At 38.1% G+C, this 22,873-nt stretch overlaps 8 protein-coding genes across 8 annotated transcripts; 3 read left to right on the top strand and 5 right to left on the bottom strand.

The window, feature by feature from the left end:
- Window positions 1–169: 169 nt before the first annotated feature.
- BDF20DRAFT_915771 (UDP-glucose 4-epimerase) lies at window positions 170–1,568 on the bottom strand (the record flags this gene model as incomplete). Its single annotated transcript, XM_053084365.1, has 4 exons — window positions 170–539; window positions 638–900; window positions 1,025–1,413; window positions 1,523–1,568. 4 exons carry the CDS (start codon window positions 1,566–1,568, stop codon window positions 170–172), a joined length of 1,068 nt encoding a protein of 355 aa, XP_052933802.1.
- Window positions 1,569–2,185: 617 nt separating this feature from the next.
- On the bottom strand, window positions 2,186–4,163 carry BDF20DRAFT_716565 (uncharacterized protein). The gene has a single exon (XM_053076107.1). It carries the CDS (start codon window positions 3,852–3,854, stop codon window positions 2,439–2,441), a length of 1,416 nt encoding a protein of 471 aa, XP_052933801.1. The 5' UTR covers window positions 3,855–4,163; the 3' UTR covers window positions 2,186–2,438.
- Window positions 4,164–5,880: 1,717 nt separating this feature from the next.
- BDF20DRAFT_825389 (protein phosphatase 2A regulatory B subunit) lies at window positions 5,881–7,442 on the top strand (the record flags this gene model as incomplete). Its single annotated transcript, XM_053077971.1, has 4 exons — window positions 5,881–6,258; window positions 6,338–6,892; window positions 6,968–7,266; window positions 7,340–7,442. The coding sequence occupies 4 exons, from the start codon at window positions 5,881–5,883 to the stop codon at window positions 7,440–7,442; spliced, it is 1,335 nt and encodes a 444-aa protein (XP_052933800.1).
- A 209-nt stretch (window positions 7,443–7,651) lies between these two features.
- Window positions 7,652–9,787, bottom strand: BDF20DRAFT_716322 (uncharacterized protein). Its single transcript, XM_053076106.1, has one exon. The coding sequence runs from the start codon at window positions 9,570–9,572 to the stop codon at window positions 7,734–7,736; it is 1,839 nt and encodes a 612-aa protein (XP_052933799.1). The 5' UTR covers window positions 9,573–9,787; the 3' UTR covers window positions 7,652–7,733.
- A 7-nt stretch (window positions 9,788–9,794) lies between these two features.
- Window positions 9,795–10,868, top strand: BDF20DRAFT_888114 (uncharacterized protein). The gene is made up of 3 exons (XM_053082057.1): window positions 9,795–9,990; window positions 10,072–10,240; window positions 10,428–10,868. Exons 1-3 carry the CDS (start codon window positions 9,977–9,979, stop codon window positions 10,665–10,667), a joined length of 423 nt encoding a protein of 140 aa, XP_052933798.1. The 5' UTR covers window positions 9,795–9,976; the 3' UTR covers window positions 10,668–10,868.
- An 865-nt stretch (window positions 10,869–11,733) lies between these two features.
- Window positions 11,734–16,699, top strand: BDF20DRAFT_990231 (armadillo-type protein). The gene is made up of 14 exons (XM_053085315.1): window positions 11,734–11,926; window positions 11,995–12,076; window positions 12,187–12,328; window positions 12,424–12,585; window positions 12,694–13,445; window positions 13,571–13,869; window positions 13,976–14,135; window positions 14,237–15,150; window positions 15,238–15,327; window positions 15,401–15,513; window positions 15,573–15,721; window positions 15,799–15,930; window positions 16,012–16,245; window positions 16,312–16,699. Exons 1-14 carry the CDS (start codon window positions 11,837–11,839, stop codon window positions 16,437–16,439), a joined length of 3,447 nt encoding a protein of 1,148 aa, XP_052933797.1. The 5' UTR covers window positions 11,734–11,836; the 3' UTR covers window positions 16,440–16,699.
- A 697-nt stretch (window positions 16,700–17,396) lies between these two features.
- Window positions 17,397–20,710, bottom strand: BDF20DRAFT_948969 (SNF2 family N-terminal domain-containing protein; the record flags this gene model as incomplete). Its single annotated transcript, XM_053084863.1, has 10 exons — window positions 19,938–20,710; window positions 19,780–19,848; window positions 19,582–19,691; window positions 19,450–19,464; window positions 19,293–19,379; window positions 19,110–19,206; window positions 18,873–18,995; window positions 18,687–18,784; window positions 18,292–18,628; window positions 17,397–18,172 (listed from the first exon to the last, which is right to left on the bottom strand). Exons 1-10 carry the CDS (start codon window positions 20,302–20,304, stop codon window positions 17,397–17,399), a joined length of 2,079 nt encoding a protein of 692 aa, XP_052933796.1. The 5' UTR covers window positions 20,305–20,710.
- Window positions 20,711–20,873: 163 nt separating this feature from the next.
- On the bottom strand, window positions 20,874–21,811 carry BDF20DRAFT_915764 (uncharacterized protein; the record flags this gene model as incomplete). The annotated part of the gene is made up of 3 exons (XM_053084364.1): window positions 20,874–21,092; window positions 21,170–21,225; window positions 21,340–21,811. 3 exons carry the CDS (start codon window positions 21,809–21,811, stop codon window positions 20,874–20,876), a joined length of 747 nt encoding a protein of 248 aa, XP_052933795.1.
- Window positions 21,812–22,873: the final 1,062 nt, after the last annotated feature.

The following is a 22,873-nucleotide window of genomic DNA, read 5'->3' as shown; positions in this document are numbered from 1 at the left end:
TAATATTTCCTATAATAAATTATGATTATTGATAATAAATGCAGTTATGATGAACGTTAGTTGTTGTATAAATAGAAAAAGGGAAGAATGATATACATATATAAGAGATAATCGGAAAGTCTAATGAGTACATGGAACAAAAACTAGCAAATGAATTAGAGAGCAACACTTAATGGAGATAATCGAGGACACATTCAGCAGGAGCTTCAGAAGGATAACCTTCAAGGCCATCTGGGTTTTCGCTTTGCCATTTCCACAAAGAAGCACAGGCTTCATCCAAGGTGAATTTGACCTTCCAACCTAATTCTTTGTTGGCTTTGGTAGGATCAGCAGTGAGGTTAGGTACATCACCAGGACGGCGATCAGTAATTTTATAAGGTAATTCACGACCAACAGCCTTATTGAAAGCCTTGACCATTTCCAAAACGGTAGAACCGATACCTGTACCCAAATTATATTCAACGCATCCAGGCTTTTCTTCAAGCTTCTTCAAAGCGGCCAAATGACCTTGAGCCAAATCAACAACATGAATGTAGTCTCTGTTATTGTTCATATCAATATGAGAATGAGTATATAGTTCTTCGAATGAAGCGTTTTCAAAGTGTATTTCTTCAAAAACAGTGGGCGACCAGCTTACCTGATACAAGTACCATCACGAGTAGGGTAATCATTACCAAAAACAGATAAACATTCACGCTTACCAATAGCAACTTGAGCAAAGTAGGGCATCAAATTATTAGGGATACCAGTGGGGTTCTCACCCAAAATACCAGAAGGATGAGCACCGGCAGGGTTGAAGTAACGGAGTAAAGCAGCATTCCAATCCTTTTCAGCTGTGCAAAGATCACGAATGACATGTTCAACAAAGAGCTTGGTACGACCATAGGGACTCTTAGCATCCTATTTGTTTTTAGTTCGCAAAGTAATCAACAACAGGAACGGAAAAATGAATACACATGCGGTATATGCATATATACACAAAAATTACACACAACTTATTAAAAAGCATAAAGCGTTTACTTACAGTAGGACAAGTTTCGGGAATAGGAATGATAGGAGGTTCACCATAAACAGTAGCAGAGGATGAGAAAACAATGTTCTTAACATTTGCTTCCTTCATAGCTTGTAATAAGATGATGGTACCGGTGATGTTGTTATAATAATAATCAAGAGGAATTTGTGTGGATTCACCAACAGCTTTGAGACCTGCAAAGTGAATGACAGATCCGATAGAGTGGCGGCTGAAAACTTCCAAAAGGGCCTTCTTATCAAGAATGTCAGCCTTATAGAAAATGGGCTTTTTACCAGTGATCTTTTCAATACGACGAACGGCTTCGTATGAAGCGTTAGTGAGGTTGTCGTAAACGACGACTTCACGACCAGCTTCTAATAATTCAATGACAGTATGAGAGCCTAGAATGAGTAGATACCAAAGAAAAACGCACCGATATATTTAGGTTAGCAAACAAACCAATGACTCGATCAACACAAAGAAATAGATACTTTGTCATAACTACTTTACCGATATAACCAGCACCACCAGTAACAAGAACAGCCTTTTGAGACATCTGTTGAGATAACTTAACTTTTGTAAAGATTGACAAAAAAAAAAAAAAAAAGGAAAAAAAAGGAAAAAGCTGTAGGGGAAGTTTTAGGGCTTTGCTTTATACTTGAAAGCTTTCATCCGTTTGCGCTTCAGCTTTATTTAATTCAACAACCGACAGTGTTCCGCGAGTGCTTTCCTTATGTAATCCACAAGAATCGCCTAATAGAGAAACTGACTTTTTTTTCTTTTTCGTGGAAAAGGTCAATCCTTCAAATTCCTTTTGCAGGCTGAACAGATGGTGGTTTCAAACAAAACAGTTGTTATGGTGTTCTTTCCGCTTTTTCCAATTGTAAAAAAAAAAAAACGGGAAAGAGGTCGCACAGTCTGTGCAGTGATCATGAAATTGATCTGATAGAAGGTTCGTTTTGAAGATTCGAACTGAGAAATAAGAGACGCTCCAGATATTTGGGAAATTAACTTTTCTAACCATTAAACATTGTTTAAAAGCATAGATGTTGAACACATGCCAAAGACCTTCGAAGCTATTTGGTTTTTTGAGCAGCTTGAATCATCAAAAGTAATGATTGATGTTCAAACACTTTAGGACTCCAATATTATTCCAATAGATTCAATGGACTTTTCTATAGACATATATGCCTGTCCTATTTTTGACTTTTTTTATTTCATGCCATGTCTGGGTGCTCATCAACATGAAATGTGGTGGCACTGTCTCTGTTAATCAAAAATAAAGGTTTCAGATGGATTACATAAGCTTTCGGAGTGGCGCATCTCTATTTCTTATCCCTTTAAATGATCTCCCGGGCATAACAGCTACAACATGGAATAAACTACGCGGCTGGGTTAACAAAAATACGGTTGCAATCCTGGGAGACTAGATTGCTAGCGATGGATACATAACGTAAGGATAAGAGTATATTTTTCTTCTAGCACTACCGACATTCGAGATAGAGTTGTAATATGCTGTTTGGCTATTATTATGAAGGCAGTCATCGTCGCAATAGTAATAGTACCCGTTACTATCAGTAACACAATTCTTATCTCCCTCATTACCGTAGTATTGATAGTAGTGGCAAAAATCGCCGTTTTGCGGTGTTACTACCGACCATCGACCTCTACCTTTTTTTTTCTTCTTTTTCTTATTACTCGTTGCTGTGAAGATGCTACTCCTCGACGGTTGTTCTGATGCTGATAAAGAAGACAAAGACACTCGTTCAAGTGATGAAGCCTGCTTGCAACTACAGGGCGGGAGAATGCTAGATGTTTGATATATCATTTCATCTGATGAGCTATGAGTGGTGCCGCTGGTGCTCGCGCTATCCGTCGTCGCCGATTTGAAAGAATTTTGTCGCTTTAATTCGTCCATTTCAAGCTGATGTGCTCGTAGTAGACTTCTCAATTCTTCCATATGTTGATCCAATTTTTGATTCCACACTTCTCGTTCATCTTCAATTTCAAGCAGTTTACAATATAGCTTGTACAATTCCATATTGATATCTGTTATTGGATCTATACAATCAATCTCAGTAATACAAATAGTTCCAGAGAAGATACTTTGAAATTTACCTTTAACTACAACATAACTGTGGCTATCGCTTCTTCCGATAAGTGTTTTGTCTTCTCTCGTTGTTTCTAGTAGCATATTTTCATTATGCCTATCGAATTTATCAGTTCCTTCGTCACGTTCTTCAGTTAGCGACATGCTGTCACCATTGGTTATCCGAAGAGTACTAAAAGTAGAAGGCTGAGTTTTATTCCTTTTATGCCGCAAAAGAGGGGTAGCAGTAGCATTGGTAACAGTAGCAGTAGCAGTAGCAGTAGCGGGAGTTGTTGTTGTTGTTGCAGATTCTAATACACCCGTTGTAGTGATATCATTCTTGGTAGCATTCAGTAATAGCGAAGGTGATGAAGAATGGCGTAATTGATCTTGAGGTGGATGCGGCGATAGTTGCGGATATCCTATTACGTCCAATAAATCGGTGGGTGATTTGATTCTAGAAGGCAAAGGAGAAAAATGACGAGAAAGAATAGCTACAGAGACCGGATCAAAATTGATTTTGTTGGTGTGGGGTCGACCGGTAGAGTCTTGACTTTTTCGTTTTGTAGCGGTGAATAGCAGTTTTTTGAAAATCATTAGCTTCTCATGAAATTGCTTCTGTGAAATAGAAATAAGAAGGAAGAAGGGGAAGGTTTGACGAAAAATTAGACAAAAAAAGAAAGAAAGAGGCCTAAAAAAATTTTCAATGTTTTCTCTTCCCTGGAAAGGAAAAACGTTTGGAGCAGAAGGCATGACCTTTTTTTGCGTCAAAGAGAGAGCATATGATAGCAAGTAACCAATTCAGAATTAATGGCTGGCACGGACAATACTGCTGCTATTTACTTTTTGCTCATATGCCCCCCCCCCCACAGCTTTTCTCCCCTCAATATTTGAACGCAGAAATGATATAAGACTGAGCCTATCGCTCTTGATAAAGCTGCTGAGTTCCTCAAATGTTGGATACCAGCAGCAGAAGCAGCCCAGGAACCGTTTCAAAGTAGAAATAGAGGAGAGGGCTTTTAATTTTCTTATTGCGGTTAGCGGTGGTGGTTTGAGATGTTCGTCCCGCTACTTACTGCAGACACCCCACATCAGATCTCTTTCTTTCATCCTTATCGTTTTTAATGAAACATCTATTTGCTTGGCAGGTGATACCTTATTATCACTAACATCATTTTCAAAAAACAATTGTTTTCAAGGAAACATCTATTTGCGTGGCAGTTACCATTTCTTCTAAGCGATCAAAACTTCTGAACTTTTCAGTCTACATTTTAAATCCCCGTATCAACATGAAGCATTTCGGACGGGGGATTCGAATTGACATAAGCATGACTTGTTTTTAGGCAAGCATCTCATTTCAAATTGATAAGTATGACTTCTAAAAGTAACCTATGCAATATAAAAAATGTGTTTGATAGCATGAGAGCAAAATAGATGTACACTTGTCAGCTGATTTCGAGGTATGCCAAACTTGTAGGTTGTGGTTGACAATCGTTTTTCAGTGCTTCATTAATAAAGCAGCAGCAGCAACAATAGCAGCAACAGTATTTGGAAAAAAAGCATGCATTAAACTTTCTTATTTGCATTTCCCTTCTTTTTTTTTTTTTACTTTCCGTTTATTCTTGACTTTATTTTTGTTCACTGTTAATACTTTTATTGCGTAAAAATACAAGCCTGTAATAAAGCAAACAAAGCAAACAGAAATTATCGCGTTAAATAAGAAAAAGAAGAAGAAGAAAAAGTAGAAAAACGAAGCAGTAGTAGCCAGTTTTATCCTTCTTTTTCCAGTCGCTCACACATACGCACGAACACACACACGCACCGTTCCTCTCTGTATACTTCCATTGGAAATACAGCTCATCAATCAATCAATCAATATTTAACGGTCAATGATCAAAGGAATTAAAGTTGCAGTAGAGTATCACCGCTTTGTATTCTTTTCGATGATCCTTATTTCTATTTTCAGTTGACGTGTATCACCTAACTTTTATCCATTTTTTTTAATGAATATAGTTTTCAAGAAATAGATCCTCATCACAAGAATCGTCGAAATTGAATGCCAACAACAGCACCAACAACAACAACAACAACAATGTTGACAATTCAAGTTCTACGTCTAGCAACAGCAGCACACACTTGAGCAAAAAAGGCAACACTAAATTCCATTCCAGCTTATCGTTAAACAGTAGTAATAGTAGTAGTTCAAGCAGCAGTAAATCGAACAAGTCAAATTCAAGCGGACATAATCAACAACAGCAACAAAATGGCAGCAGCAACAATACAAATAACATTAGTAGATCATCCATTCTATCACGAGCTTCATTACAAAATATCCTACCTTCATCGAGTACGTCATCTTCATCACCATCCAATACTACGACAACAGTATCAAGTACCAAAAATAACGCGCCAAATTCAAATAAAAATGTGAGCCTATTTGCGCATCCATAAAATACACTCTTTTTATTCTAACTTTTTCTTCCAAAAAAAAAAACAACTGTAGAAAAAGACTTCTGGTGGTTCAAAGCAATCATTTTTATCAAGCACAGCCCCTGTCTCTTCGTTTTCATCCAATTCATGTTCCAAGCCTTTAAGCTTGACAAAAGCAAAGACGACAACGACATTATCACCATCATCAACATCGTCCAACAACGCCAACACGGCAGTAGTGCAGTCACCTTCGATGGCACAAAGATCTTCGAATCCAGCCACTAATAGCAATGCCTCAGGAAACACCAGTCAAAGCGCTATGTCCTGGATCAAAGGAGCTGCCATTGACATGACACCCGTTGGCAAAGGTCCTCGAAGACAAAAGTCATTTTCTCGATTTCATTCTAGCAATGATCTTGACAGGTTGTCAAGCATGAGTAGTGGTAGTACTAACGAACCAATGGTACTAGAACCATTGCCCAAGTTTAGTGAAGTCCCCGCTAACAAACGCACTGACTTATTTCTGAAAAAGTTGAACCAGTGTCAAATGATATTTGATTTTGCTCAACCTTCTACTGCTACTACTAGTACTGGTCATAGTGATGCTAAGACAACAATGATAGAACAAAGGAACCTTAAAGAAAAAGCACTGGTGGATATGTTGGAGTATGTAGCCACAACAAAAGGAGCTATTACAGATGCCATTTATCCAGATGTTGTCATGATGGTAACGATTTTCATGTCTTTGACTAGGAATAGTCGCATTATGTCATGTCACTCACCCTCATGTTCTTTTTTATAACCAGTTTTCTAAAAATTTATTTCGTACGATACCCCCACCTATATACAGAGAAGAAGGCTATGATCCTGAAGATGATGAACCTACACTAGAGGCGGCCTGGCCCCATCTTCAACTTATCTATGAATTTTTTTTAAGATGCGTCGAATCACCCGATTTTAACGTACAGGAAGCCAAGAAGTATATCGACCAGAGATTCATTCTTCAGCTTTTAGAGTTATTTGACAGTGAAGATCCCCGTGAACGTGATTTCCTGAAAACTACGCTTCATCGATTGTACGGCAAATTTCTCCATTTGCGAGCTTTTATTCGGAAATCCATCAACCACATCTTTTTGCAGTTTATTTATGAGACGGAAAGGTTCAATGGCATTGCAGAATTGTTGGAGATTTTAGGGAGTATCATTAACGGATTTGCCTTGCCTTTAAAAGAAGAACACAAGGCGTTTTTGACAAGAGTGTTGTTGCCTTTACACAAGCCAAGGCCCATAACGACATACCATCCTCAGTTAGCTTATTGTGTCGTGCAGTTCTTGGAAAAAGATCCAACACTTACGAAAACGGTAAGGTTCATTGATAACTCACAATCTTCATATCCTTCCCAGAACTCAACAGAAAAGGAAATGCTTTCCTCTTAGGTTGTGGATGGTATCCTGCGCTACTGGCCAAAAGTAAATAGTATAAAGGAAGTCATGTTTCTGAATGAAATAGAAGAGATCCTCGATATCACAGACAATATCCAATTCCCTAAAATCATGGTGCCCGTTTTTCACAAGATCGCGCAGTGTATAGCAAGTTCTCATTTTCAAGTAGCAGAGCGGGCTCTCTATATCTTTAATAATGAGTTCATCATGAGTCTTGTACATGAGAACGCGCAAGTGATAATGCCAATGATGTTTGAACCATTATATGAACACTCAAAAGAACATTGGAACAGGTGAGCATTTGCTATATACGGGCAAGTGATATGCATATCCTTTTATAGATGACTCATACCCGCATAATCCTAGGACAATTCATAATCTAGTGTATTCTGCCTTGAGAACATTCATGGGCATGGATCCCTCCTTATTTGAACAATGTACATATCAATACAATAACGAAAAAAAGTAAGTGTAAATGGAATGGAAACTGATTCAGCGTCTGTAGAAACTACAGTATTTACTTTTCTTTCATCGCCCTTCATTAGATACGAGCATGAGGAAAAGGAAAAGGAACGAAAGGTTGTGTGGCAACACATTCAAAAAGAAGCCGCAAAAAATAGTCAACAATAAATTCAAGAACACACAGACACACACATATACAATACATGATTGGAAAAGACAATAATAGGCTCATATTCCCAAGCATTCAATTAGACCTTTTAATAATAAATAATGAGAATCATAGAGACTTCTTTCACTCTTACATAGTGTTATCATCCATTCGCATACCCAATCTTGCAGCTTTGAACCTGGATATCTTCTTCTTGGGCTTGACTTCAGGTATATCTTCTTCTTTCTCTTCTTCTTTTTTAGGTAAAGGCAACTCTTCGTCAAACACTTCAAACTCAGGTTTCGGTTCAAACGAGAGGCTGCCTGTTGCTGCCAGCATATTTAGTCTTTTCTGCTGATAACTAGCGGTAATTTCTCGTAAATCCATATCTTCTTCCACTTCTTCCGGGTCAACAGGTGCAATGTCATGTTCCATGACGGCGCCCTTCATGATTTTATTGTCTAATTTACTATTCTTCTTCTCCTTCTTGTCAGATGAGGCTTTTAATGATTCGGATGATTCTGCTGGTTCTGAAAAGCGCTCCTTGACCATAGGAATCAAAACGTCAGATCCATCTGCGGGTCTGTAGAGAGCTTCCTTTGCGCTTTCACGAGCAGCTTGGATAAGCTCATTGATATCTACATCGTTGCTTTGTGCTGCTTCATCTGTATCTATGTTTTTCAAATAATCATCACCATCATCCTCTTCTGTAGAGGTGCTATTCTGGGATTTACGAATCACCTTGAATATGTCAGCCGGAGATTTGATCGTCTTCTTCCTTTCTTCTGCGTTTTCGAGTTCTCCTTGTGTAGGTTGAACAGAATCAGCAAACGTCACTCTCTTCTTCTCCTTCTTCTTCTTCATCTTGGTTATTAGTCTTGGTGTGCTTCTCTCATTGTCACTATCATCTGCATCATTGAACCCTTTTTCCATCACTTTTGCAGTATCTCTTTTTGGTTCTTTAGGTTCGATGTACAATTCCTTCACAGAGGACGTCATTGTTTCGATGGTCTCTGCTTCCTCCTCCTCTTCTTCTCTTTCATCCGAATGATTATCCTCGTAGGTTGTAAAATCTTCTTGGTCCACGACACCTTCCAATGGATCGTCAGTGAATTTATCAAACAGATTGTCTGCAATCTCTGTATCATAGCGTTCGTCCTCCTCGTCATCGTCCTCCTCCTCATCGCTATCATCGGACCCGAAGCGGGAATCTCGTTTCTTACTCCCGGCTGGTCGATCGTCTTCTTTATCTGCATTCATGAATTTGGTATAAATAGGCGGTTTTTCTATTATATTATGGATGCCTGCAGCTTCTTGTTCCTCTTCCTCTGCTTCTAATTCGCTTAAAAGTTCAAAGAGAGCTTTATTCTCATTGTCGACTCCTTTCTGTTGTTTGATCTTTTCGTCGGCTTCTTTCATCATTCTTCTTGCGCGCAACACTGATTCTGGTAAGTCACTCTCTGCTGTGGTTGTTGTTGAGGGAGAGTACTCTTGAGCCATCTTGCCTTTGTTTTTGCCGCCTTCATTTCCCTTGGTTGGCGTGGTTGGTGGCAGTTCTTCTCTAATATCCATAATCGGTAATCCTTCCTCATTGTATTGTGTGTGCTGTAGACTATCTAATACGGATGCTTTCTTTGTTTCTGCACTGTTTAACTGAGCTTTCACTAGTCTTAGGCTCTCCTCTACCACTTCTTTTCGACGTCCTACTATTTCCATGGCTTGTTTGGCCGTTCTTTCTGCGTAATACTTATCTCCCAAGAGGACTAAAATTTCATTGGTGTGAATAATTTTACCGGGCATAAAGGCTAAAGGGCCCATGGGTATCATGGCCTGTTTAGATACAGTGTCCGGTAAAGTGGAGAGTTGACGCTCAAGAGCTTCATAATCGCGTTTGTAATTCAGCCAACGGTCATATTCAGCTTGATAATGACCAATTTCTTCGGACACTTTTGACTGGAACAGATTCAACTGACTTGAGAGTTCAGACATTATGCATTAGGTGGACTCTTTGAAAGAAAAATGATAGTCGACCGGAGCGGAGGGAAAATGCATGAAAATGAGCCCAAACCCTCTTTTGACAAAAATGAAAGCATTTCTTAGGTTGCATTTACAAGCCACCGCGTTGGGCAATAATTCAAAACACCCTTTTTTTTTTCCCATAAATTTACAATTTTGCCCTTCCTTTTTTCCTTTTTTATTCACACTTTCTTTTTTTTTTTTTTCTTAAAAAAATACATATTGTATCTTATTCTTTTCTCATTCCCAGCCTTTTTTGTATATCTCAACCTATCTTTTGCAATATCCCAAAAGAAACAATCTTTGTTATACATATATCTCAACATATAACTCTGTTCTCTCCCAACTCTTGATTTTTTAATAACTAACTGTTGAGCATGTTACCTGCTGGGTATAATTATAAACTCAATTTTCCATAAACATGAAGGAAAAAGAAAAAAATCTAATACAATTTTTCTATTTATATCTTTAGTCAAAAAAGACAAAATGAGACTGTGGATCACGACGATTCTGAAGATGAAGACTCTGAAAATAAACCGTTAAAGCGTAACGGAAGAAGAAAGATTAAAATTGAGTATATTGAAGACAAGAATAGAAGACATATTACGTTTTCAAAGCGTAAAGCTGGTATTATGAAGAAGGTAAGAGAGACTGTTGTATAAAAAAGATTAAAAAATTAAACTCAGGGGGGGTTGGGGAAAGCAGGTCCATTTTTTTTTATTTTTTTTTTTCCCTGAGTGCCTGCAATAAACCGTGGCGTATGTGATGATCAATTATACTTACCTCTTTATTGATATTATCCTTATTCGAATCATTGACACGATTTAGGCTTATGAGTTGTCTACGTTAACTGGTACGCAAGTCCTATTGCTTGTTGTCTCTGAAACCGGTTTGGTTTATACTTTTACTACAACGAAATTACAACCTATTGTCACTAAACCTGAAGGTAAAAATTTGATTCAGGCTTGCTTAAATACGCCTGATCCACAACCAGCACAACCGATCGAATCTCAAGATCATACACAGCAAGAGGTGAGAAATGCAATAACAAACGCGTCCCTTCTTTAGATTCGTTGCATTAATTGTCAATTCTTTTACCTATTTATTAGCTGAGTGGGTCGGACAATCAATTGGAAGATGATCACCCTACTTCTAATACTGCGAATGACATTCATAACAATACAGCTGATGTTAGCAATTCAGCAACAAATACAAATACCTTGACAAACCCTACTATGCCTACCGTACAGCAACAGCAACAGCAGCAGCAACAACAACAGCAACCTACTACGGCTGCTCCCACTTCTTATGTAGGTCGTATGTCTGAAGATACCAGTAATGTAAGTTGGAAGATTGTGATGTGCAGTGCTGTATCTTTATTTGTGTTCTAAACTTTCTCTTGATAACCCTATAGCAATTATCACCTCAAACAGCTGCATCCCAAAGCCCAATGATGCCTTCACCAAACAGCATGAGTAGATTACCCCAACATCCGGCACAACAGCCACCATCATTTCACCCTCAAGCGATGGGTTATTCCCAATCTGCTGCCACGAATGGTATGCATGCTGGCCGTTATAGTCAAGGTCCCTATGGCTATCAAAACTTACCTCCACCTCATCAACAACATCAGCAACCACAGCCACCACCACATCAACAGATACCTCAAACCAACAACTTTTCATACAACTTACAAAAGACCTACTATCAACCCTCTCATCAACAAGCTCAACATCAACAACAACAACAACAACAACAACAACGAACGGCCTATAATCATACGAGTAGTAACGGACAAGCACAGCAACAACCAGGCACACCTACGCCTGCAGGTTATTGGCCTTTCCCCAATCCTGCTGCTACAACCGATCAAAATGGTCAACATCAGCCACAAACAACTACTGCTCAATTGAAAAGTATTATCAAACAGGAACATGCTTAAATCTCTCTCTATTCTGATTGGTTAACAAAATAACAAAAAAAAAAAGAAAGAAAGAAAGAAAGGATTCTCTTTCATTATCTTATCTATATCATTCCATTTTACTTTTCTTTTCTCATTCATTATATAAATAGCAGAGCTTCAAATAAACCCTTTTTTGATTCCCCTTATAAAATCTTTGCTTTTTTATTTTTTAACTTCCGCGTAATGCAGCTATTGAGAAATCTGGAGAAACGAACCTTTTCTTTTTTTGCTTTTACATACGGTTTATCCCTCAACCAGAATCGACCATTTGTAAATGAATCACAACACCATTTACCAACTGTTTGCTTCGACTTACCACACTGACCCAAATATACGAAAAGAAGCTGAAATCACCGTTCGCAATGTTGGTTCTATAACGTGAAGAACTTGTCTCCATCCAAGGCTGTTGACTGATAACCTTTTCTTCAATAGTATGAACAACAGCCAGGATTCTTGCCAATGGTTCTGCAGTTACTAGCCACAGAAGAGGTAGATCTAAATACACGTCAAGCAGGTAACTCGACCTCTTTTTGTTTTCCTTGAAACAAGTTTTTTATTTTTTACTTTTGGTTCCTGAGCAAAGTCCCTTTTTTTTTCTTTTTTTTTCCCTTGCCTTCACCGCAGGTGCGGTTTATTTAAAACATCGCGTTCAAAAGAGATGGAATCCAACCAGGGAAGAAAATGACACGGTGATCCATCCAGAGGATAAGGCGAGCATTCGGCAAATGATATTTCAAGCCTTATATACTTCTCCACGGACGATACAGTAACGTTATTTTGTTATCATGATATTCCGCACGCGCATATCTCGTAATGTGACATTGATCCATTTTTTTATTGTTCCCGTTTTGTCTGCAACAGAGTCCATTTGGCTTCTTCATTGTATAACATGTTAAACGCTGATTTTCCATCGGAATGGCCAACGTTTATACAAGAAGTAAGCCAGTATTTGACGGCGAACAACCATTTAAGAATGATCCATGTCGGTTTAATTGCATTGCACCAAGTCGTCAAAGTATACCAGTAAAGTACTTAAATATCACATCACAAGACCCTTACCTTTCTGACAATTAGCTTCACTTATCCTCACATTGTATCGCATAATGGACGATGACTTCTTCTTTTCTATAGATACAAATCCATTGAACGTAGAGATCCATTGGAACAGATCATTGACTTGACCTTCCCCACGATGCTGATGATTGGCCAAAATTTGATCCAACTGAATACAACGGAAGCGGTTGAAATGCTCACTTTATGTCTCAAAATCTATCATGCTAGTATTCAAGTGGAGTTACCAGCTTGTTTGCAACACTTTCCATCCTCACTTTCACCTTGGATTACCTTATTCTTGCAAATTGTTGATCAGAAGCTGCCTTATAGTCTTGACCTAAGCGAAAATATCAGCGGTAAAGCGATGACACAAGGACCACCACATCAGCTGGACCAGCTTGAATCTCTATGGGCGCTTAAAAAGTGGGCCTATCTTTGTTTGAACCGTTTATTCGGCAAGTATGGCAACCCTTCGCTGCAACCGCCTGATCCTTCTTTTGCTCTTTCTTTTGTTGAACTGATTGCACCGAGTATTGTTCAAACCTATTTACAGCAATTAAACGATTGGATCCAGCATTCACCACAGCCTGAACAGCAACAGCATCACCACCACCACCACCACCCTACTAAAACAATAAAAAATCAAAAAGATTGCTTGTCGCTGACAGCTGCCTTTTTTGATGATGCCATCAAACATAGAGTAACCTGGCAGTTGCTCAAATCGCACATGGATGCGTTGATTTCTCAATTTCTGTTTCGACAGCTCTGCTTTTCTGATGAGGATGAACAATTATGGTCGAAACCTATTGAGTACATCCATAAAGAGTTAGGTAAATCATTCTTTATCTTTTATTTGAAAGAAACGCGATGCTCCCTCCCCCTCCCCCACCCGTCCTCCCTTCCTCTAGGTTAGTTTCTAACTTGGCCATTTTCATGCACTCCTATTATGATACAGATGAAGAAACACAAGATAATATCATCAATTTATTGGTTGATCTCGCTAATTATCGCAAGACATACACCTTCATGCATATACTCGACATTATTCAGAACGTCATGAATGAACAAACCGCTCTATCTGAGAATCAACAACACAACGGATACCTAAAAGATGGCGCTTTACGCATGTTTGGTGCGTTGGCATCTGTTATTTTGTCTGATGATGAATCTGACGTTATTGAGCAAATAGAACCTTTCTTCAAAAACCACATTTTCCCAGAATTCACTAGCCAATTCCCCTATTTACGAGCTAGGGTAAAGGCGCAGAAACGGGGAAAAAAAAAAAAAGTCTTTATCAAGGAAAACCATAAAGTAAACTAACTCATTTTTTTTTTTTTCCCCCCATGATTCTCAATGGCAGGCATGCCAGTTGATCTATCAGTTTGATAACTTTGACTTTACAAGTGAAGAAAACCTTGGCATCATGTATCAACATGTTTTGAACTGTTTAAAGGACGATGAATTACCCGTCAAAGTAGCAGCTGCACGCGCTCTCCAAGCTCTGGTAAAATATGAATATGGTAAGTTTACTTCTCTGACCACTTTCTTCTATTTGTATAGTCTTCAGTGAGCGTGCCATTTATTTGGACACATACTGACACCTTGTTGAATCAATGAATAGTTCAACAGGTTATGAGAAGCCCTGAACTGCCGTTGATCCTACGCGACATCCTTGCTTTGACAAGTGAAGCTGATGTTGACCTTCTCTCCACCGTCATGCAAGATCTCGTGGAAACATTTCCCGTACAACTAACACCATTTGCGATAGAACTGTGTACTCAGTTAAGAGATATGTATCTGCGCACTATTGAAGAACTACTACATCATCATCAGCAACTTCGACAACTACAGCAAAATGAAAAAGAGGCACAAGTGTTCGCTTTACAAGTTGGAGACGACGATGAGGACGTTTTTGACATTGGAAATAATCAGGTGGCTGACGTTTGGAATACCCGTAGAACAACGGCTGCTACGGGTATTTTGAAAACGCTGTGTTCGTTGGTTCTTAGTATAAACCAAAACACAGAAACTTCCTCTTCTGAACTATTGATGCAATTGGAGACGATCGTGGCGCCTGCTATCTCTAACACCTTGATGTGTAACAGCCCTAACAGCAACCGCACGGACTGTCATGACATTTCTGCAGTAGCAGAATCCGGTTTCATCGAGCTTTACGGCGATCTCTTTGACCTCATCGACGCTTGTACCTTTTCTCTGAAGGCGGTAACACCTACCATGTGGTCTATCTTTGTTGATTGTATATACCCCGCTTTTAAAAACGAGCAAAACCATCTTAATATGAATGATATTTATTCTGCGTTGGAAAATTACCTTGTTTACGGTAAAGAGGTGGTATCGTCGAATGAGCAGGTGAAAAGTATGCTTTTTGATATGATTGCCGTCACATTAAAGACGGAAGAAAGTGCGACTAATAGAGAACCAGTAGAAGCAGTAGAAGAAAGTGAACGTACATGCGCTTGCAAATTGCTGGAAACAATTTTGTTACGCTACCGTGGCGATATATCCCTAGAAAGAGTAAGCCATTGAAGGAGTAGTAATAGTAGTAGCAGTCTAAAATACGAATGGTTCTGTTCATACAAATCACTTATTCATAATTTATAGTGCGTCGTTCCGATACTAACCATGGTTTTTCCATATATTACCAAAGACCAAATCAAGTCGATAGAGTTCAAAGTGCATTGTTTAGAAGTGGTAAGAGCCTATAACTATCACAACAAGTACCCTGAAATTCAGACATGTAACATTCATCATTGCAACTGATTAGGTTATTAGTGCTATGTACTATAATCCTTTGATAACGTTGCATTTCTTAGAAGAGCATCAATTAACACAAGGGTTTTTCAACGTCTGGTTCACAACGCTTCACCAATTCTCCAGGTAAAGCTCAACAAGAACATAGAAACCACCCAATCTAAACACTAAACATCCTTACTTAGAGTGCACGATAAGAAATTGGTCATTGTGACACTCTGTTCATTATTGAATTTACCGAATGAAAATGTACCAGGATCACTCCAAGCGGCTTGGCCGCATATACTTTTACATATTGCAAAAGTATTTCAAACTTTACCTGAAGCTATTGACAGTAAAGATAAGAACTCCTTAACAAAAAAAAAGAGTACATACTCATACGTGAGTCTTCCTTTTTTATTGTATGTATAGACCGTGAGCAATTGTTAAAAGAAGGAAACGAAGATGCAGAGGAAACTGAAGACGACGAAGTAGAAGCGGACGAACAAGAACTAGAGGAAAGTGCAGAGACCCCAGAAGAGGGAGCAACTGAAAATGACGAAGGTAAACTATAGACATGACACGTACATACACCAGTCTACTAAGCTGATAGCTACCTCTATGCTTGTTTGTATTTGTGTATAGATGATGATGTAGTTGAGGATGAGGATGCCGAATACCTTGAATTTTTAGCACAAAGAGCAACTCATAATGGTAATCGACAAGAGAAATTTACGGTCGATAGTATGAAAAACCAACAACAACAACAACAACAACAACAACAACAACAAGAGGAAGAAGAGCTACAGGAAGACGTGACATACCAATCACCACTTGACGACATCAACCCCTATTTCATCTTTGAGGAAGCAATCAAAGGTGAGTAAAAGCTCTAAAGTATGTTTGCTGTTAGGGGGCTAAACATGCTTTCTCTTTTTGTTATAGGCTTACAACAACAGAATCCTGGTCTGTACATGCACATTACCAAAAGCCTCAATGAGGAACAGCGGAATTTTATAATGTCAATTATCAATACAGCTGAACAACAGCGGCAAAATGGTTCAAATGAATGATAAGGAAAAAATATTATACTGTATCAAACATTCCCCATTATTTCAACGTTATAAATAAATTGTCATTGGCTCATGAGCAGCAACAGTGCGCTTCTGTTATTTTGCTAGTGTTACTGTCCTACGCCCTGATGGCTATCACCATCTTTTTTGTTTTCTCCCATCTACTTTATTCTAGAAAGCCAGATTGCAGTACATTGCTTATTGGAAGCACTGTATACAATCCTAGAAGAGAACTATATCCATTCATTCATCTATTATCCATTCTTAATACCGAATATAGCATGTTGGATGTTTTGCCTTGTTCGAATGATCGATCATTGATTCAATATTCTCAATAATAGACAGGTAAACAAAAAAATGGTTGAAATAAAAAAGAAAGCAAGATCATTCGAAGAGACTTGGCATGCCACTGTATAACTCATATTATGTACTAAAGTAATAGAATCAGAATAGTTTATTGCAGGATGGTGTACATTCTATCTATTATATTTCTATTGTAAATTATATTAAATAATCCATGGTCTCGATTTCAGTGACATCTCTTATGACCGAGGGGCCATTGATATTGTTTGCTAATTCTACCCATCTTTTGCAAAGCAAGCAAGATCCAGCACACAATAAGGTATTGAAGAATTTCAAATCCTATCTTTATTTGGTGCGAAAATGAAGCGTTCCTGACACCTCCGAGGGCTTACGCAATTTTCGTAAAGAGGCAAAAAAAAAGAAAATAAAAATAAAAATTGGGCAACTACTGTTAGATGGCAACTATATACAGATGTACGTAAGTACGACTTTAGAATTAAATAGTTAAAAGAGAAAAAGAAAGGAAAACCTATAATGGATAATGATCTATTAAGATTATAGTAATGCGTAGAAAATATGAAAAAAAAAAAATGCAGAAAAGTATCAAGTTGTAGAGGTGAGAAGAGAGAGAGAGGGCTGGGTATGCTTTTCGTCTTAGTTTGACAGTGTGCTTTCCTGGTCTGTTTCTTGGTGTTCTGCTCCTGTATCGTCTCCACTTTCCGCGTCTGCAGCCATTTGATCCAACGTCCTTACTTCTTTTCCAAATCTTGTTTCATGCTCAACAATTTTCTTGAATAAGGCGTTCTTCTTGTCTAAAATGTTATCCATTAGGCTCTCTTCAATTGTATCTTTAATAACAACAGTATGAATATAGGTCTCCTTTAGTTGATTCATACGGTGAATTCTCGCCACTGCCTGATCCATAGTAGCAGGATTCCACCACCTGTCTAAAATAATCATATGATTGGCTTTTTGTAAGTTCAACCCTACACCGCCTGCTTTCAAAGACATCACCATCACCCTTATTCTTGGATCATGGTTGAAACGATGTAAAGCAACGCGTCGCGCATAGGGACTTATAGAGCCATGATAGGTGGTATGCATCATTTTTGCTGTAGTCAAGAGTTCGGATACTTTCAATATAACATCGACAAATTGGGATACAATAACAATCTTATCTGATGACTCGGAGGCCAATAACTGTCTTAGATAAGAGATAAGCCATGTCGCTTTTGTAGAATGTTTGATGTACTTTAAACGTTGAAGCTGTGACATATCGATAGGTTCTTGTAAATTGCCGAATTGGTCGTAGTAACTTTCAATGATCTCCAGAGCTTGCTCATATTCAGATACCTCTTCGTAGTAGCATCTATCACGTGCGACTTCTGATCCCCCTAGCTGCTGTGCTATTTCTACATCGTTGGGATGCGCTACGGCCTTGGAGGGAATCAAATCGGGAAATTTATCGATGAGGATTCTATGATGACCACACACTTTTACAATATTTTACGTAATGAGCTTTTCTTTTTCGTGCAGGCATAAAAAGAACAAGAGCGGCAACTTTTACCTTGCTTTAATCTCAAATAAAGAATAGCAGCAGAAACGATATGATGATTACGATATCCGGTTGATTTCAGTAAAGAAATTTGATGGTATAGTAATCTTTCAAGATAATCATAAAGTGCTCTTTCGGGTGGACTGAATTCAAGCGTGATACGGCGTTCCTGCTTGGGCAAAATCGTCAGTTCTTTAAACAGAAAGGATTTGGTTCTACGAATCATGACGGCTTTCAATAGGCCGGTGACATAATCCTCATCATGCTTCTTTTTTTGATCCAGTTCAATACCCAAAAACTGAAAGATGGGATATAATTCTGTGACATCGTTCTATGACATGTAGGTTATTACTCCATTCTGATGTATCCTTGGTCTATTTCCAGCCTACCTGAAACGGCGTACCCGACAAACACCATTTAAACTTGCCTTTTAAGGAGGTGACAGCGCTTGCAAGCATTGTCCTTGCTCGTAGTTTGTGTGATTCGTCTGTAAATATTATGGTAATCTAAGTAAAGATTTTGCTTTATTGACACCCACACGCACAGACACATCATTCATCTTCCTCCTTTTTTACCTAATATAATTCGGTGCCAGTCTATATTATACAGAGGAGATTCGTTATCAATGCCTTGCATGATCTTTTTATATTCATTTCGTACTCTATCGTAAGTTGTAATGATAACACGGAAACATGGCTCTAATCACATGAAAAGGTAAAAAAATAAAAAAAAAATAATACCAATTTAGTATTCTTTCTTTCATCTACGCCTTTTCATTTATGCTTTTTTTTTTTTTTTTTCTCGATATCTACGGTCAATAAGTGGAATCGAGTCGTCTTGATAGATAAAATAAGGTAAGCTGCCATACGTTGTTTTAGAACGTATTTCATCAGCCCATTGATCACCAATCTACAAAAACAAAGTGTGAGAAGCGTTGTTTTTCTCTGCTGTTGGGTTCTGTTTAGATACAAATAATGAAATAAGCAAACCGTTACCCCATGCGAAGGAACGATGACCAATGTACAAGCGTGTGTATTGGTGAGTGGTTGACGACGTAAAATGACAGTGAGTGCTTGTATAGTCTATAAAGAAACACGTTTGATACCACTGCGAATCGATAGAATTCATTTAAAACAGTGAATAAACTTTTACCTTGCCCAAACCCATCTACGATGTAGTACAAAAGTAGAACAATGAAATGTCAGAATTGATCTACTTTTTTTTTTCTTTTTTTTTTTTTTTTTTTTTTGGTCCTTAAAGGAGGGAGATATGATGCCATTGTACCTCATCGGCTAGAAATCCTCCACCACGCGATCTTTCCAAGTGAATCATCTGATTGACACCGTCGATCTGATGCGGTCTTAATTCAACCTCGGGTCGTAACGAAGCATGAACTGCAAAAAGAAAGACATGGATTTCAATTTTTCATCCATGTTGACAGTTGTTCTTGCATGTAACACATTGGAGCTGCCTCTTTCTTACCAGCACTTAAACTAATTGTCGGTAACGCTTGTAAATCATCTACTGTTGTGACAATAAGAACATCCTTGTCTAAGAATAGGCAAAGGATGAGAAACGGCGTCAACGTCCGGAGACCGGATGGGCAACTCCTTGTTGTTTGGATGTGTTTATGCTTTTACCTCGTAGCCAGCTGGAATCATCTAAATGGTGATAATGGCCACCTACATCAATATAAAAGTAATACACCTGACCTCTACTCCAAGATTCAGGATATTCTTCGCATAAACGTATCATGATGGATTGGCAGCTTTCGTTTTTGTGAACGTGGAAGAGGTGGCTGCGAGCATCTGAGTTGTTTTTGACCGAGATACGAAAACTGTTTGGAAAATCTCCTAGTCTGCAGTGCTGACAATTATCATAACCTGTGGTTTCGACTTTGGGGACTAACATCCCGTTTTGCATAGACATTAAATTGTTGGACGTGGGAGTTGTCACAGTGGTAGAAGTACTGGTTGTAGTGGTATGATTACCCGTCACTCTCAACATGTTACTCGTTTTTTGATGGCGTACAGTAAAGGTAGGTAGAACGGATAGGCTGAAATAGGATGGGAAGAAGGGAAAGGAAAGAAAGTAGAAGAAGACAGGTTGGTTTGATTAAAAAAAGGAAAGATGCGAAATCATGAGGGGAATCCAATAAAATTTTAAAAATACGCGCAGTTTCGTGCAGTTAGGCTGTAACAAAGAACGGAGCTTCAAAAGAAACATTTTTTTATTTTTATTTTTTGGTAGAAAAAGCAAGCATAGCACACGACAACAATAACCACCACCAAAAAGACAAGCAATTTTGGACAACAAGACTATCATTGTTAACCAACGACAATATATTACGGATGACGAGGTATATATTTAAGCTAAATAAATAAATGATGAAACAAAAAAAAAAGCGAAAAAAGGGTTTATAATAGTAGCACGGTATATCATTTTTATGTAGAAAACAAAAAAAAAAAAATTCAAAAAAGATTAAATAGAAAGAATAAATAGATTAGGTAGTAAAAAGGCGATCCACCTGGGGGGGTGTGTTGAGAGTATTATAGTGACAGCGTATGTACAAGAAATTAGGTAGACGTCGTGGCTTGTTTCATCCGTGCTCTGCCTTCGTCTTCATTTTTCACTATAATATGGTCATACTTTTGTTTGACTTCGTTTGCTGTTAAATACTGCTTCATGAAATGAGTATTTGGTATAATGAGCTTATGCTGAAGCTCTGCCCATTTTAAACATTGACATACTAGTCTATCTCCTAGACCATTATTCCGATAAATTGATGGTATTTCCTAAAATTCCGCATTTTAGAAAAGGTTAATATCTCTATGTCGATGAATGTCGTACGGAAGAATCAAGATGTTCTTACTATATGATAGACTTCAAGAACATCCTCGACCCTTGTCGGTAGGTAACATAATGCAGCTATTATAGTGGGGACATGGTCAAAACCAAACAGCCAAACAAACAAAAAATAAAATAAAAAAGTAAGGACAACCACACAACGACCCACAAGCCCTATCTGCTCCCATGACTCACCTGTTGTATTTTTATCAATTTCAATCATAAATAGATGCTTTTCCTCATCATGGATAACATTCAACTCCAAAACGGAGGATTGTCTTTTTTGCTTTTCTACAGTAGTGGAAGCCTTTGATGATGCTTCTGCTGCTGCTGTAGTTGATGTCCTTGTTGGTTGCATTTCCTTTTTGTTACTATTAGTGACCGATACAAATAATAAATTCACAAAAGGTAAGCTTCTTAAAAACTGCAAAAATAAATTGCCGCTAACACTGTTGCTGTTGCTGTTGTCGTTGCTGTTGTTGTTGTTGTTGTTGCCGCCGCTATTCTCACCAACAATATTGTTTGTCCCTGAATTTATGTTTGTTTCAGTTATTACCGTTATTGCTGCTGCTGATTTTTCTTTGGTTAAAAAAAGTTTATTGTAGTTTTTCTGCTGTTGAACTAATTTTGCAATGACAGAATCAGTTTTGTCACTGTCTAATGGCATCAACGTAATTTAGTAAAAAGTTGCCTGATCTGTTAAATAGAAAAATGCGCGAAATAAAGGAAATGGTGTGTATGTGCGAAAGAAAATGGAAATATTTTATTTTTTTTTTCGTCAAAGTGTTAAAAAGAAAGGGACGGGGGCTATTGATTTAGGAAACACAAAAGAAAGATAAACAAAAATACGACAAAGAGGGTGGACATTATATAGACAACGTGTGCACAGCGAAACGAGTCATCATGATTTTGTAAGGATGTCGTTTACCCTTTTGCAATAAATAGGGCTAGTAATCTATGATTTAGTACATGTTTGGTGAAGGGTCAAGCAACCATTTTCTTTTATTACTTAAATAATAGCGAACGGTAATTTCAGGTACAAGGTTAAAATTAAAATCAAATCTAACAAAGCAAATCTGAAAATTGTTTCGAAATAATGCTGTATGCCTCACTTCATTATTACCTATAGAATAATCTATATGACGAAGCCGAATGCTTTCAATTTAATTAAAAAATTTTGACGATGATCCCTTTAGCGCACAGACAGAATTTCTTATAAAAGGTTAGTGCCAATACTAAAAGAGGAAAAGGGTTTCAGCATACAGCAGAGAGAAATTTGCTACTTAGTAATATCTTTTTCCTTGACTCGCAATCGTCTTCCCAGTGTTGGGACAAGCAAAAACATATTCAAAATTGTTTTTATCGTCGAGCCAGCAACAGATATCCTGGTGTTCATTACACATGTCTCGCCAAGACAAGATCCTTTTCGTTAACTGTCACCAATAACACATTACCATTTGTGTTTCTAGCCTAGGAAGTAGCCGTAGTACATTCATCTACCATTGAAGGGCGATGATCACGTTATGTAAGCGGTTGGCTCTTCAATTTCAATGTCGCACCTACTTTTATTTGACAGTTGTTTCACGACTTTCCGTACGAATCAAATATTGCATAAAAGCTTATGATAGAAAACGAAATGATTTATTTAAACAATGTGTGATAACATGGGATTTTTTTTTTCGGGGGGGGGGGGAGGCAAACTATGCGATAAATGAAGTACTGGATATAA

The sequence above is a fragment of the Mycotypha africana genome (assembly GCF_025528875.1).
Source record: "Mycotypha africana strain NRRL 2978 chromosome Unknown BDF20scaffold_9, whole genome shotgun sequence".
Classification (NCBI taxonomy): domain Eukaryota; kingdom Fungi; phylum Mucoromycota; class Mucoromycetes; order Mucorales; family Mycotyphaceae; genus Mycotypha; species Mycotypha africana.
This window is presented reverse-complemented; position numbering and strand designations above follow the sequence as displayed.

What these genes read in the sequence shown, in the direction of transcription:
- BDF20DRAFT_716565 (XM_053076107.1), bottom strand. Translation starts at nt 3,854, where the DNA reads ATGCCTTCTGCTCCAAACGTTTTTCCTTTCCAGGGAAGAGAAAACATT.
- BDF20DRAFT_716322 (XM_053076106.1), bottom strand. Translation starts at nt 9,572, where the DNA reads ATGTCTGAACTCTCAAGTCAGTTGAATCTGTTCCAGTCAAAAGTGTCC.
- BDF20DRAFT_888114 (XM_053082057.1), top strand. An exon ending in AAGCTGGTATTATGAAGAAG is followed by an intron (nt 10,241 to 10,427) that starts GTAAGAGAGACT and finishes GACACGATTTAG; the next exon opens with GCTTATGAGTTGTCTACGTT.
- BDF20DRAFT_990231 (XM_053085315.1), top strand. Translation starts at nt 11,837, where the DNA reads ATGAATCACAACACCATTTACCAACTGTTTGCTTCGACTTACCACACT. An exon ending in ACTTCTCCACGGACGATACA is followed by an intron (nt 12,329 to 12,423) that starts GTAACGTTATTT and finishes TGTCTGCAACAG; the next exon opens with AGTCCATTTGGCTTCTTCAT. An exon ending in TCCCCTATTTACGAGCTAGG is followed by an intron (nt 13,870 to 13,975) that starts GTAAAGGCGCAG and finishes TCTCAATGGCAG; the next exon opens with GCATGCCAGTTGATCTATCA.